We start from the raw sequence: 14,104 nt of genomic DNA, 5'->3' as shown, positions 1-14,104 counted from the left end.
TCCAAACGGCATGCGCGACTTCCGCGGCTCCTCCTCGCGCCGAACCCACCGGACTCCGCTGTGACGCCGCGCGTGTTTGTGGTGATGTGGAGCCGCGCCTCCGCTTCCCGCCTGCAGACAGGCCGCCGCCGCCGCGCGTAACGCCGGCGCTCCATGGAGGAGGCGCCGCGATCCGAGCTTTAACACACCGACACCGAGATGGAGCAGGACGGGATTTCCTTACCGGTGCCCTGCGTGGGCGCCGCCGGCGGGGAGGCGTCCGGCGGGATCCCCGCAGCCGGGACTTTCTGGCAGGACGCTCTGATCCCGGCCGGCGAGCACAGCCCGACCGCCCGGGACTGCGCGGACGGCGGGGGGCTGCTGTCCACCGGCAAGGCGGGCAAAAGCAGGCCGGTGACGGTGGCGTACGTGGTGAACGGAGAGGCGAGCCAGCAGAGCAACGCGGAGAGCATGGCGCTGCAGTGCCTGAAGGACGCCTGCGAGGCGGCGGGCAGCAAGCTGGACACCGTCAACTTCGGGAAGCTGGACTTCGGGGAGACCGCGGTGCTGGACCGCTTCTACAACGCAGGTGAGGGCATCCGCCGCTCCCGCAGGAGAACTCTGACCTCTGCCGCCGGTCAGAGCTCCTCCAGCGGGGTTCTTCTGCTGAGTCATGCTTTGAGGATGAACTTTCCACTGGAGGAGCAGATGTTTGAGGAGAGAGGAGTCTGTTTACATCTCCCCGATGACGTCATCAAAAAAGTGATGACTTCATCAACTCATCCTGACCCAGGAGAAGAGATGCTTTCTTCTAGATGATTTTGGAACAAACTAAAGTATGAAAGTGAACTTTTAAGGGATAAAAGTTGTGGGAAAAAACACAAAACAGTGATTCTCCTGCTTCTTTCCATACGTTATTTGGCTGTAAAAATCACACTATGAGCATTTTCAGCGATCTTAGTATCAAAACATTCAACTTGTTCGGGACATTACTGCTTTTATTTTTTAGTATTCATAAACTTGATAGTTTTATAAATATTGAGATATTGAGCAAAAGATGCCCCATAGGAAATGAATGAGAAGGTCTTTACTTAATTAAAAAAAATAGATTAGCAACAAGTCTTTGAATATATTCATGGGCTGCATTTTCATCTTTTTATAGTATTTTTTTTATTAGAATTTACCTAATATTTAGCAACATGCTAACGTTTTTGGCCAATTTGTTATCTACCATGATTTTTTAGGCTCATTAAGAGTTTAGGTTCTATTTTAGCAACTCGCTAATGTTTTTGACTAATTTGTTATCTACTGGGATTTTTGGCTAATTCAGAGTTTAGCTTCTATTTTAGCAGCATGCTAACGTTTGTGGCTAATTTATTATTTACTGGGATTTTTTTTAGGTTAATTTAGAGTTTAGCTTTTATTTTAGCAACAGGCTAACCTTTTTGACTAATTTGCTATCTACTAAGAATTTTTAGGGTAATTGAGAGTTTAGCTTCTACTTTAGTAACATGCTAACATCTTTGGCTAATTTGTTATCTACAGAGGTTTTTATAGACTAATTTAGAGTTTAACTTCTATTCTAGCAACATGCTAACATTTTGGCTATTTTTTATCTACTGGGATTTTTTTAGACTAATTTAGAGTTTAGCTTTTTATTTTAGCAACAGCCCAACCTTTTTAACTAATTTAGTTTACTGAGGAATTTTAGGCTATTTTGGAGTTTAGAAAGTGTTTAAGCAACATGCTAGCTTCTTTTGGCTAATTTGGTTTACTAGGGAATTTTAGACTAATTTGGTGTTTAGCTCATATTTTAGCAACATGCTAAATATTTTTGCAAAATTAGCATGTATTAGGGATTTTTAAACAATTTTACTACACATTTTCAGAAATTTAGGTCATCTTCAGCAGACTTTCGTAGTTCTATAACGAAATTTCCGGTGTTTTAGCAAATTTAACATTTTACAAATAGCTCTTGCATTTTCAGCAAAAAGCTTCAGCATCTTCAGCGACTACTTTCAGCAAAAAATATTTGCTGTTTTCTGCACTAAATACTCATTTAAATGTATGTTTTGGGGGGAAAATAATCTACTTGGTTCAACTAAATAGTTTTTTGTCAAAATATCCTTCTTTTTTAAATTAACTTTTCATCCATTGAAACCATTTACTTCACACTGTAAAAAGTGAAACATTGGATCAATTAACAACACCTCTGTAAGTTCTTATGAATGAATGAATGAAATGGTTTATTTCAAGCAAACAGGTAATAATACATAACATATCACATTGAATCACAAGTAGATCGCTTGAAAGGGAGTGGAAGGAAGCAAACTTATATAATCCCACCCGACTCAACCATACCATTTTCTCTACATGAATTATCAATATCTAATCAATAGCAGGACTTAATATCAAGTATTAATAGATTCAGGCTATTAAGGATCATTAATATAATTGATATAATCAAGGTTCAAAGCATCCACGACAAATCATGTATATTAATCAATAACAATAATCTAATATTATCATTGAAAAAAGAAACTTTGTGCAGATTGTATTTGAAGAATTATGATAGACAAAAAGTAATGCTAACACTGTTAGTGACCCGGAACCGTAAAACCATTTACATTTAAAATATTACTTTAAAAAAAATCATTATTTTTTTTTATTTTTAGCAAATTACATTTTTGAAGTAAGTTGAGTAAACCGTCAACTGAAAATTTTAACTTGATGAAAAGTAATAATTTGAAATGTAACAAATTACAGAGCTATTGTTAATGTATTTTTCACTTTTTTCAGTCCAACTCTTTTTGTCTTTTTATGTATTTTTAAAGCATTCCCAGAAGGCATTTAAATATGATTATGACAGCTCAGCTCCAAAAGCCACGCCCCCTCAGAGGAGATTTTGGAGATTTCAGATCAACATGAAAAATGTCTTAAGACGTTTAGGTTGTGGGATTTTACTTAAAATCTTCATAATCATAATTAAAGCACTACTGGGAACATTTTTTAAGTAAAAAAAAAAATCTTAGGGGTGCTTCAAACCTTTAAGTCCTGGATGATTATAGTTTCAATGAAACCGCATAGCAATGTAAAGCCTCCTAATTTATGGTGCAACAAACACTTACATTCAAATTTGACCTCCCATAATGCATCTTTGCTATCACTAAGAAAAACGAACAAAATAGAGTCTGTAGCTGCCAAACTGACATGAACTTGCTGAGAAATGAATAAAACAATTCTAGATTTTTAAAGAAAATCTAAATTTTCCCATAATGCTCAGTTGTTTACAGCTAGTTCCTGTAAATCCCATGTTTGTTCCTCTTTGCGTTGCAATTTACAGTATGGCTCTGTACAACATTAAAAACAGCAGAATATTGTCAGATTTTTACCCAGCATGCATTGCGGTTCACAGTACAGTACTTTACAACATAGAAACAGCAGAATACTGCTCAGTTTTCTCCCAGTTTGCATCAGGAAAGATCAAACTGAAAACATTTGTTCCGTAGTTCCTTTAAGTCCTGATGTGTCCGTCAGCTCCCAGCATCATCTCCTCTCTGAGAGGAAAACAAATATGGGGAAATTGGGATAAAACCACTCGATAAACATGTTTCCTAAACAAAGAAATCACAATAAAGGTACAGAAAAAGCCGATTGGAACAGGACGGCTGCTTTTTGTTCTATTTGTTGTGCAAACATGTGAAGTTCCTGGATTTGCTCTTTTTCTCAGAAATACCTTTGGATGTTCTCACAGTACTCCAGGGAGAACTGTGGTATTTTCCCAGAATACCATGTTGAGTTCATCCTCTTCCTATGCGGCGTGGAGCAGACGTGGGAAGAAAAACAAGGCCTCGGACGGAGAGTCCAGAGGCAGGAGAGCTCCTTCTACCAGACTCAGGCGGCGGCTCTTCCTGCCCGCCGCTCACCGCCCTCGTCACATGACCCTGACGGCGGCAGATCCCCAAACATTTGTGCTGCTATTAGCAGGAAATGTTAAGAACATGAGCAAAAACAATCATCATCCTCACAACGACACTTTAAAACAGAGGTCTCAAACTCAGTTTACCTTGGAGCCACTGAAGGCTGAGTCTGGGCCGTACGGGGTTCCATTTGTGCCAAAATACGTTTTTGCGTCCATTGTCTATGTCTACTGAACAAGTTTATTGAACATTTGTTCATGTCTATGTACTACTAAGCAATATCTTCTGTGTGTTCTGTGAAACGACAGGAGCTAACGACGCTAGAAACTGTTGCGTATCCTCAAAGAAGAATGGACACAGAAGATATTCCTTAGTAGTTCATAGACATGAACAAATGTTCAATAAACTTGTTCAGTAGACATAGACAATGGACCAAAGACATAGACAGTGGACAAAAAAAACTATTTTTGCCACAAATGGAACCACACACAGCACTGCCTGCAGATGTTGAGAAAAATACTTACAAATAATCACTTTCTAAAAAAAAAAATAAGGAACTCATTAATGTGGTCTGGAGAGGGGGTGTCAGGTTTCCTGCCCCCAAGAGACCCCTTTGAGACCCCTGCTCTAGAAGATCCGTCTGATCCGAACCCATTTCACTGTCTGAAACGCGGGATGTGGATGTTTTCAGATCACCTGTGCTGCTTCACCTGTCTGTCAGGTGTTGGATCATAGGGCGGAGTATTGATCATAGTTTCTAGAAACGATCTGATTCGATTCACGAGAGACCGGACCGATTCAATTCAGATTATTTTCGATTCTTTAATTCAATTCAATTTAGACACATTACACACAAGCTAGCGGACTTTAGCTTTATGTGGTAAATCGATTTATACTTTTTTGAATTGATTATTAAACTATTAAGCTTAAATCGACTGAAATCAATGAGTTGATTTTATTAATCCAGCCCCACTAGATCATATCTGTGGATGCAGCGCTCCAGCTCCCGTTGATTATTGGTGACATTTGTGGAACATCTTGAGAGGACCGTGACTCACAGATCAACTGTCGCTTGTTTCAAGAGCAGCCAGAGTTGTAGAAAGCAAACACTGACGAGTCACTTTGGCTCGCTCCAGTGTCTCATGTTGGTCAGTATCAAACTCAGACTGTTTAGAAACGCTTAAAATGTCAAAACGACACAAAGCAGGAAGCTGTTAGCTTTTTGTGTTGCTTTGAACCTCTTTTCTGCATTCAGCAAATGTTGCTGGCAAGAGCTGGCCCTCTGGATCGTCAACCTTAAACTGTTGTTTCAGCGATAAAAGTCGCCTTCAGGCGGAGCAGCGCCTCCATGTCAGCAGGAGTCCTGCATGAGAATGCTGCCTGGCAGATCTGAGGTGTGCTTTGGTTGACCTCAGGCCTCTGGGTCAATCACTCAAGGGTTCTGGAGGTTTAGGGACGTGTAGTACTTGTACACACGTAGTTTTAGAGTATCAGGTGTGTGACTGCCTTACCTTTATGGTCTGTGACACGTGTTTCAAAGTCAAGGCCCGGGGGCCGGATCCGGCCCTCCAGATCATTTTATTTTATTGATATTAATGACCCGATGTTATCTTGGACTCATTTTTAACATGTGTAATTTTGACAACATATATTTTTATGGAGAGTAAAATATTGAAAGTTATTTATTGTTTAAATTGATATAATAATATTTCTGCCTTTTTATTATTCCTACTTATGTTAAAAAGTTACACTTTTAAAGTTTTAAAAATTGTCATTCTGCTGGGTTTTTGGACTGTTTTGGCATTTATTAAGATTTTTTAGACTATTTTGGAGTTTAGCTAATATTTCAGCTACATGTTAGCTGTTTTGGTTAATTTAGGCTTCTTTGTTGTTTTTTAGGCTTTTTTGGAGTTATTCCAGTATTTCAGCTAGCTTTTGGGGGCTAATTTAGGATTTTTCAGGTTTTTAGGATATTTTGTAGTTTAGCTATTGTTTCAGCTGCATGTTAGCTGTTTTGACTAAGTTAAACTTTTCTTTTTAAGTTACTTAGGCTTTTTTGGAGTTATGCTAATATTCACTCACTATCTTTTTTGGCTGATTTAGGCTTTTTACATTTTTTTAGGGTACTTTAAAGTTCAGTCATTTTTTTCAGTCACATGTTAGCTGTTTTGGCAAATTTAGGCTCTTCTTTTTAATTTTTTTAGGCTGTTTTTGATTTATGCTAATATTTACACGTTAGCTTTTTTGGTTTTATTATGTTTTTTTTCAATTTTTTAGGGTATTTTGAAGTTTATTATTTGTTCAGCTACATTGTAGCTGTTTTGGTTAATTTAGGTTTTTCTTTTTAAGTCATTTTAGGCCTTTTTGGAGTTTTGCTAATATTTACATACTAGCTTTTTTGGCTTCTTTAGGCTTTTAAAAATGTTTTAGGATATTTTAAAGTTTAGCTATTTTTTCAGCTACATTTTAGCTGTTTTTGCAAATTTATGCTCTTCCTTTTAAGTTTGTTGGGCTGTTTTGGATTTATGGTAATATTTACAATCCTAGCTTTTTTGGTTAATTGTTTTTTTAAGGCTAATTTGGCATTTAGCAAATATTTTAGCTGGCTATCAATTTCAGCATCTTCAGCAGCCAAATTCAGCTTACAGCATTCACACTAGCATTATCACAGGAAATTCTATAGATCTAGTTCATAATTATGTTAAAAAGTTACATTTTTAAAGTTTTAAAAATTTTACTTTAGAGTGTTCAATGAATAGACCTAAGGTGTGTTTTGGATTTTGGCCCCTTGTGTGATTGAGTTTGACAGCCCCGGTCTAAAAGCGCCTGTTGGGTCAAGACATTCATCTGGGCGCTCCCGCTTCACTCCCAGAGTGCTCCTTGGCTGTGTGAAGGAAGCTCGGAAACATGAGTGGAGGTTTTTACAGCCCATAAGGTTCGGCTGAGGTGGGTGGTACGGGGTGGTACGGGGGACAATGTCTTCCTAGGGAACTGAGATTGCCTCTCGAACAGACCATAAAAGCTTCTGCCATCTGTCAGGTTTCTCTGAACCATTTTTTCTATTCCTTTGATTTGCTGGAGATGGTTCTTCTCTCCCAGACTGCCATCTCCTTCTCCTTTTCTCATCTTCCAAAGCTGCAACAAGTTTGACGACGGAGCGTCTAATTATAGCGCTGTAACCAGGCTCCGGCAGAGGTGCACTGCTCGTCTGCATCACACCGTTTGAAGGTTGTTTTGGGCGGCTGATCGCACCCAAAGACGAAAGGACGCTAAACCAAACGCACTGTGGCCTGTGGAATTCCAGTTTGATGCTTTTCACACCTCGCCTCACTCTGTCTGGTCTGCATTATTGGATCTAGGAGGATGTAAAGGATCTAGAGCTGTTCAATGTCAGCCTTGATTAAAGCTGTTTGAAAAGACGAATCAGAATACCTTTTTCAGGGTATAGACTAATGTTGCCACATTCATAGATCTTATACAATGGGTTTCATGGGTAGGTTTCTGACGACAACCTTAGAGCCCCCTCGTTATACGGGAGTGACTATCTGTCTCTTGACCTGAAAGGATTCTTGTCTCAGGAAGCAAAGAGAGTTTTTACTCATCTGCTTCATTTTAGGTTTCAATAAAACCACAATCTTCTTTCTTTTCATGCCAGAGTAATTCTGACCCGGCCAGCACAGATGGATGAAAAAAAAAACCCAAAACGGTTCTGATCTTGAAGAGTTGGTCCCAAACAGGAACTACCAAAGATTAGAACTTTAACCCTTTGAAACTGTAATTTTGTCTGGCTCAGACCCACATAGAACCGGACCTTTTATTGCACCCTTCTGCAGTCTGAACTGTGACGGGAGAGGATAGAATATTTATTGTAGAGCTGGGTTGATAAAATCGAATCCATTTATATGTTTGCTTAATACATAAGGAGACACAAAGCTAAAGTCTGTTAGCTTGATGCTAACGTTTAATGGAATTTCCCATAGGATGGCTACTGCTTGAGAGTTACGAAAGCTGAAAGAATGTAAACATTGGAGCCAACCCGTCTGCAGGAGGAAGTCGTGGGGTTGCCCCGGGTTCCTCTTCCGAGAATGTGACATTATGAGTGTCGTGATCTCGGTGAAGTCATGTGGGAGGACCTTCTCTTGTTTTTAGTCACCATTAACTTCAGATTTGCCTTTAACAAAAGGGAGAAAGCAGGAAGTATTTTCATAAAAGTAATAATAAAAAGTGGGTGGAGCTTAGAAGGGTGAAGGTAAAATACCAAAGATGAGGCTAAATTTAGGGTTGACTGTACACGGCGATCCTCCTTACTCCATCAGACTATGAGGAATGTTGTTTTAGAAAGCTGGTAGGGGTCCTCTTTAGGTATTGGAGTACATGGAATGGATCATGTTTTGTTTTTCATTTCTTTGTGGAAAAATGCTACATATTAAATATCCAGCTTTTATTTTAATTTTTCGTGCTCAAACTTTTTATTTAGGTGATTTTTAGCATTAGATTACTGAAATAAAATCAATGGAATTGATTCCAAACATCATTACATCTTCAACTACAAAACTTAGTTTCCCTCCGATGAAAATCCTGTTTTTTTTGTTTTTTTGTTTTAGTTTTTAACATGCATTTGTGGCATTTTTCTAATAAAATGTGATGAGAAATCATTTCATTATTGCATTTCTGAATATTTCTCCTTATAAATCTGGTCAATCGAACTGTCACAGACAGACTCTGGTTGAATAATGATCCTTCCTTACTGCTGCACATGCACTAAATCTCAGGGGCGGGGCTGCTCCAAAAGCCACGCCCCCTCAGAGGAGATTTTGGAAACAGGCTTCAGATCAACATGAAAAATGACTTTTTAAGACTTTTAGGTTGTGGGATTTTGGTTTAAAACTTAATAAACTTATTTAAAGCGCTACTGGGAATATTTTTTAATTAAAATTTGTCATAAGGGACTTTAATCATTTTCTAATAGACTTTATTGATTTAGCAGGAATAGCTCAGAAATTTCCAGTGAACTTCAGAGCAGATTCATGATGAGAAACTCCTATCCTTTTCATCATTCCAGGTCTTTTCTGCACTTTTGCACTCGGTCTGGCCTCAGTGTCTCACCCACCAGCACTTCTTTCTGGTGAGGTAAGCGGACACATTCCTGTCGTCACGTGAAGTTCCCCAAAAAGCTGCATCATGCGCTCATTACAGAGCAGCTTTGGAAGCCAGCGCCGGTTTATCCCGTCGTGTTTGCCAGCCACAGATGGATTTACATTCTGTTCTCGGCTCTGTCCCCTTTTGGGGGGGGCGTCCCACAGCCCTGTGTAAAATCTCTGTGTGGAAAAGTGGAGCGAAGGTGAAACGCTCCAGTCTGCCAGGAGAGGACTGCCGCTGGCAGCTCCGCCTCATCTCCTGATTTATTATCTTTTATTTATTCCGATATTCCAGAACAATTGTCTCTAAAAATAAAGGAAGCTTTAATGTCTCTGCCAGGGAGGACATCGGAACCACCGAACACTCATCTGGTGTTTCACACATCAGAGAAAGGATCATTTTAAAGACAAAAATGCTCCGAAATTTCTGAGTTTCTGACTCCTTATAAAATCCATGAGTGAACTGTAACGCCTCATGAGAAAATCGAATTATCTAAGACTAAAAACACGCTTTGACTTCCAGAAGCTCATTTGAAATAGAGAAAAGAACTGGAGTCCAGTGAAATTCTCAAAGTAACCAGTAGATGGTTTTGTACTAAAAGAAGGACTTGAGTTTGTTCCAGGTGTTGTTGAACCAGCTGGTGAGAATTGAGCCTTAAACCCAGAATTTACATTCTTTAAACTACCCTAACTCTACAAAAGTTTACGCAATTAACATAAACCAACAGATTGTGCAGCTTTACACTCATATACAACTATTTAGAATCTGTTCACACCGATTGAATAAATGGTTGAAGAGCTGTGGGAGCTCAGAGTGCGTGTTGTTTGTGTCTTAGGCACTGACTGTATATGAGAACTGGATCGAGTGATTGTGATGTCACCCACAGAAAATGACTTCTGATGGCTTCCAATTCCAAAAATGGCTTCCAATTTCAATGAAATTGAACTTGAAATCAACTCAATTGCCATTTTTTTTCGCAATTCTGATGCCACTATATTGGAACCAGACGAGTAGTGGTTAGTCTGAATCGTTCGTAGTACAGGGCGGGGTTGATAAGATCAAGAATTCTAATTTCTAAAAAATGTGGATCGATATAGCACATAAAGCTAAAGTCAGCTAGCTTGATGCTAATGTTTGATGGAATTTCCCATAAGACGGCTAATGCTAACACTCGGTCGACATAAACATAGATCGCTGACTAAATGAACATCTTTATAAACTCACAGACATGAATTTTACAAACTCTTAAGGAAACATTTTTTCAATTGTGGTTTAAAGCATTGCTTTTTGCTCATATTTTCTTCTTCTTCTTGAATAAGGTGTAATGCTGTAGCGAGATCACCACCTAGTGGCCAAACTGAAACGTCCTCCAGGAGAAGCAGAACAATGTTTACAATGTTAATGATCTGAACATTTTAGTTAGAACTTCTCCTTTAGAGAATCCATGTAACACTGTATGATATTAACAATCTCATTATTTCACTGATACATTTACAGTATGTGAACTGGATCAGATTAATATAAATATATTCAAAACATACAGTAGATTATTAATATATTTCTAAACAAATGTGCATCAATGTGTAAACTCAAAAATACATTGAGAGGATCAGTGTGGATTTTGTTGCTTTGATCAAATCTAAAGCCTTGGTGCATACCGTCAGACTGTGTAGTCCACAGTAGTGTTTGTTTGACTTGCTACAGCATGTAGAACAATTCCAACCATCTGCTGTTCCTGGAAGTTTGGATCGTCACTCGACATTCCCCTTTACGAGCTCGGCTCATGGGAACCGCTCCCCCTCTGTCTTCAGGTCTCCAGCCTCGGGGAGAAACCTTATTTAGAGATAAGTGGATGGTCCACACTCTCGGTTTCCCTCAACAGTCGTCCTGGTGTGTCTCCATGGTTACAACATCTAACATGCAGCTGTTATGTAACCGGCTGGAGCTGGGGCTGTGTTTACCTACTGTAGCTCTCGTGCTTTAGTCAAATTAGGGCCCTCCTGATAAAAGTGCAGGCCGGTACGCCGTGCTCACCGATGGAATCGCAGGAGTGCTTAGACATTTTTGCAGAAATGAAAGGTAGAAGACGGACGGATTCCCACACATGAAAGCACTTCCTGTTTCCTCTTGAAAGCGTCTTCCCAGCTTGTGTTCCTGATGTTCGTTTCCTCCACGATTCGGTTCAAACCTCGATTTTTGCAGTTTTTCTTCAGGTTCAATATATGATTTGTGTATCCAAAAACAACAGCACAACTACAATCTCAGAAAAGTCTTTTTCTAAATGAACTAATAAGCAAGAAGAAAACCGCTTCAGTAATGAAATAAAACAATAGATACTAAGTCCATCTAGCACACGTTTGACCCTTCAAGTACAAACATACTGGTATGCATTATCAAGCGGTTCCATTTTAAACTAAGACCCTCGTGGACATTCTGCTGCAAAAAAGTCTTTGTGCAGATGATTGAAGACATGAACTGGAACCAAGGGCGGGTTTTCCAGAGGCAGTCACTTTTCTGGTTCCTCATGCAAACTGTACATTTGCATAGAGAGCTGACGTCACCAGACTACAGTTTAAGAAGATTCTGAACCTTAAGTTAGGATTTGTAGAGCTAAAGAGGAAGGTGGAGATACTTTACTGACACTGAAAAACAAACATTTTGGGTTTTCATCACAAAATGTGCAAGAAATTGTGAACATCCCTTTGTATTTAGAAGGATCTCAAAGATGGTATTTAGGTTTTAACAGAAAATTCTTGTTCTAGTTCTGTTTTTTTCTGCATTTCTAGGAACTTAAATTGTGTGAATCCTTCAAAGCATCCACACTACAGTGATTCTCTGGCTCCTCTCCGTACGTTTTTGGCCTGTGAAGACTCAATCACACTTTCAGTGATTTCAGCAATCTTGGAATCAAAACACAGATTAGCAACAAGCCTTTAAATGTATTCATGGGATATGTTTTCATATTTTTTAGTAAATTTTAAAACCTGTCATTAGCTGATATACAAGCATTATGTTGGCTCATTTGGGTAACTTGGCATCTACTCAGGTTTTTTATGCTTTTTTGAAGTTTAGCTACTATTTAAGCAACATGCTAACATTTTTGGCTAATTTGTTATTTACTGGGGTTTGTAGCGCTAATTTAGAGTTTAGATTTTTATTTTACCAAGATGCTAACATCTTTGGCTAACTTGTTATCCACTGAGGGTTTTTTATAGGCTACTTTAGAGTTTAGCTTTTTGTTTTAGCAACACGCTAATGTTTTGGCTAATTTGTTATCTACTGGGCTTTTTTTAGGCTAATGTAGAGCTTAGCTTCAATTTAAGCAACATGCTAACATTTTTGACTAATTTAGTTTACTGAGGAATTTTAGGCTATTTTGGAGTTCAGCTAATTTTTAAGCAACAAGCTAGCTTTTTTGGCTAATTTGGCCTTCATTAAGGTTTTTTGGGCTAATTTGGAGTTTAGCGTCTCTTAACCCTTGTGCTATCTTAGGCATGTTTACATTACTAGTGGGGTCATCTGGACTCAACAAGACATCGCACTGAACTTTTTTTTCAAGGACTTTTTTATCTTCTCTGGTGTTCACCTTTGTCAGGGGAGGGATCACACTTCAATATAAGGGTGGGGTCACCTGGACCCCATGAGAGAGCATGGGGGTAAACAACACACTAAATGTTTTTTGTAAAATTGTCATGTATTAGGGATTTTTAAGCAATTTCACTACAAATTTTTCAGAAATTTAGGTCAACTTCAGCACTCTTCTTTAACAAAATTTCCAGTCTTTTAGCAAATTTGACATTCTGGAAATAGCTTTTTAGAAAATCCCTTTAACAAATAAAGTCAATTGCATCACTATTTTCAGCAAAAAGCTTCAGCATCTTCAAAAAGCATTCTCATTGGCATTATTAATGCAACTTTTCTAGTTCATCTGATTTGACTTGTGTTTATTACTGTGAAGTTATGACAAAGGTCAATGATGTCTATGCTCAGCATCAGGGTTACAGTTTCACACCTCGTCTGTTGCAGAAGCAGACGTTCTGCTTGCGTCAGGGTGGAGTGGACCTCCAACTTTAAGACTGTTGAGGTTGTATTGCTAACATTTATGTTCTCGTTAATGCACACAACTCTTACGGTTCCTGATGGGTTTTTCCTTGGGCGTCTCCACAGCCTTTTCTCATTAAAATAGATTTTTAAAATGTTTGTGGTCCATTTGGACCGGAAAACCTGACCCAACAGAGATGAAGGCTTTAGATCCACATCCACTCCAGAGGTTCTCTAAATCCTGCTGTGAATAAAACATCGAGCAGAGGATTCGTCTGTAAAGAGCCCGGGGAACCGATGCAGACTCCTTGGAAAATGATCTATAATAAGGAGTCAAAAGGTACCAGATGCACTTCACCGTTTGCCTTCCCACCACCTCTCAGCAGCAGCTGAAAGCCAGAAGAGGATTGAATTATTTTCCCTCCTCTGCTTTGAGTTGTAGGCGAATGAATCGATTTAGTTTTGGTCAGCAGCTGTTGGCCCAACTGTAGGAGACCTTAGGTGTGAATTCTGCTCCAGTCTCTGACTTTAGGGGCCAAAACACTCCCTTTCTTTGGAGAGTCCACCTCATTTACAAGGTGTTAGAGCTCACCTGGACTCAAGTGGAGACTAGAATTCTGATCCACCTCCCATCGAGGGAACGCAGACGAGTCATCTGATAAACACAGGTGTTAAAACGAAGATTACAAGCTGAACAATCGTAAATTAAGAAAAAGCTCTTATCTCTATCATAAGGTCAAAGGACTACAAGAGGACTTTGGACTAAAATTAGGTGGTGCATTTTTGGAAAAACTAAGTGCTAACGGCTAAAGCCCAAACCAAACTGACTCTGGAAGAGTGTTGAAAATGTCCTGATGGTGAATGTGTTGCAGAGAGGAGATGAAGGAGCTGATCAGGACGTGATGGTCCTCAACATTAGGGACTTCACTACTAGGGATGTAAAGATTTAGTCGAGCCACGATTTGATTCAATTCACAGTTTTAAAGTCACAATTTCGATTTTTTTTTTCTGTTTTTTCAACACAA

The 14,104-nt window shown here is 39.2% G+C and overlaps 1 protein-coding gene and 1 long non-coding RNA gene across 2 annotated transcripts in view; one reads left to right on the top strand and one right to left on the bottom strand.

The window, feature by feature from the left end:
* Window positions 1–14,104, top strand: part of map3k5 (mitogen-activated protein kinase kinase kinase 5) — an 88,803-nt gene continuing 74,699 nt past the window's right edge. Inside the window, exon 1 of the mRNA XM_024291114.2 lies at window positions 1–568. Coding sequence (XP_024146882.1) covers window positions 199–568 — 370 coding nt within the window. The 5' untranslated portion in view covers window positions 1–198. The remainder of the gene's footprint in view (window positions 569–14,104) is intronic.
* LOC118598139 lies at window positions 8,481–10,937 on the bottom strand. The gene is made up of 2 exons (XR_004947241.1): window positions 10,697–10,937; window positions 8,481–9,021 (listed from the first exon to the last, which is right to left on the bottom strand). It is a non-coding gene; the product is annotated as an uncharacterized LOC118598139 (long non-coding RNA).

This window comes from Oryzias melastigma, linkage group LG24, assembly GCF_002922805.2.
Source record: "Oryzias melastigma strain HK-1 linkage group LG24, ASM292280v2, whole genome shotgun sequence".
In the NCBI taxonomy this organism is placed as follows: domain Eukaryota; kingdom Metazoa; phylum Chordata; class Actinopteri; order Beloniformes; family Adrianichthyidae; genus Oryzias; species Oryzias melastigma.
The sequence above is the reverse complement of the archived record's forward strand: the minus strand, read 5'-3'. Positions and strand labels throughout refer to the sequence as shown.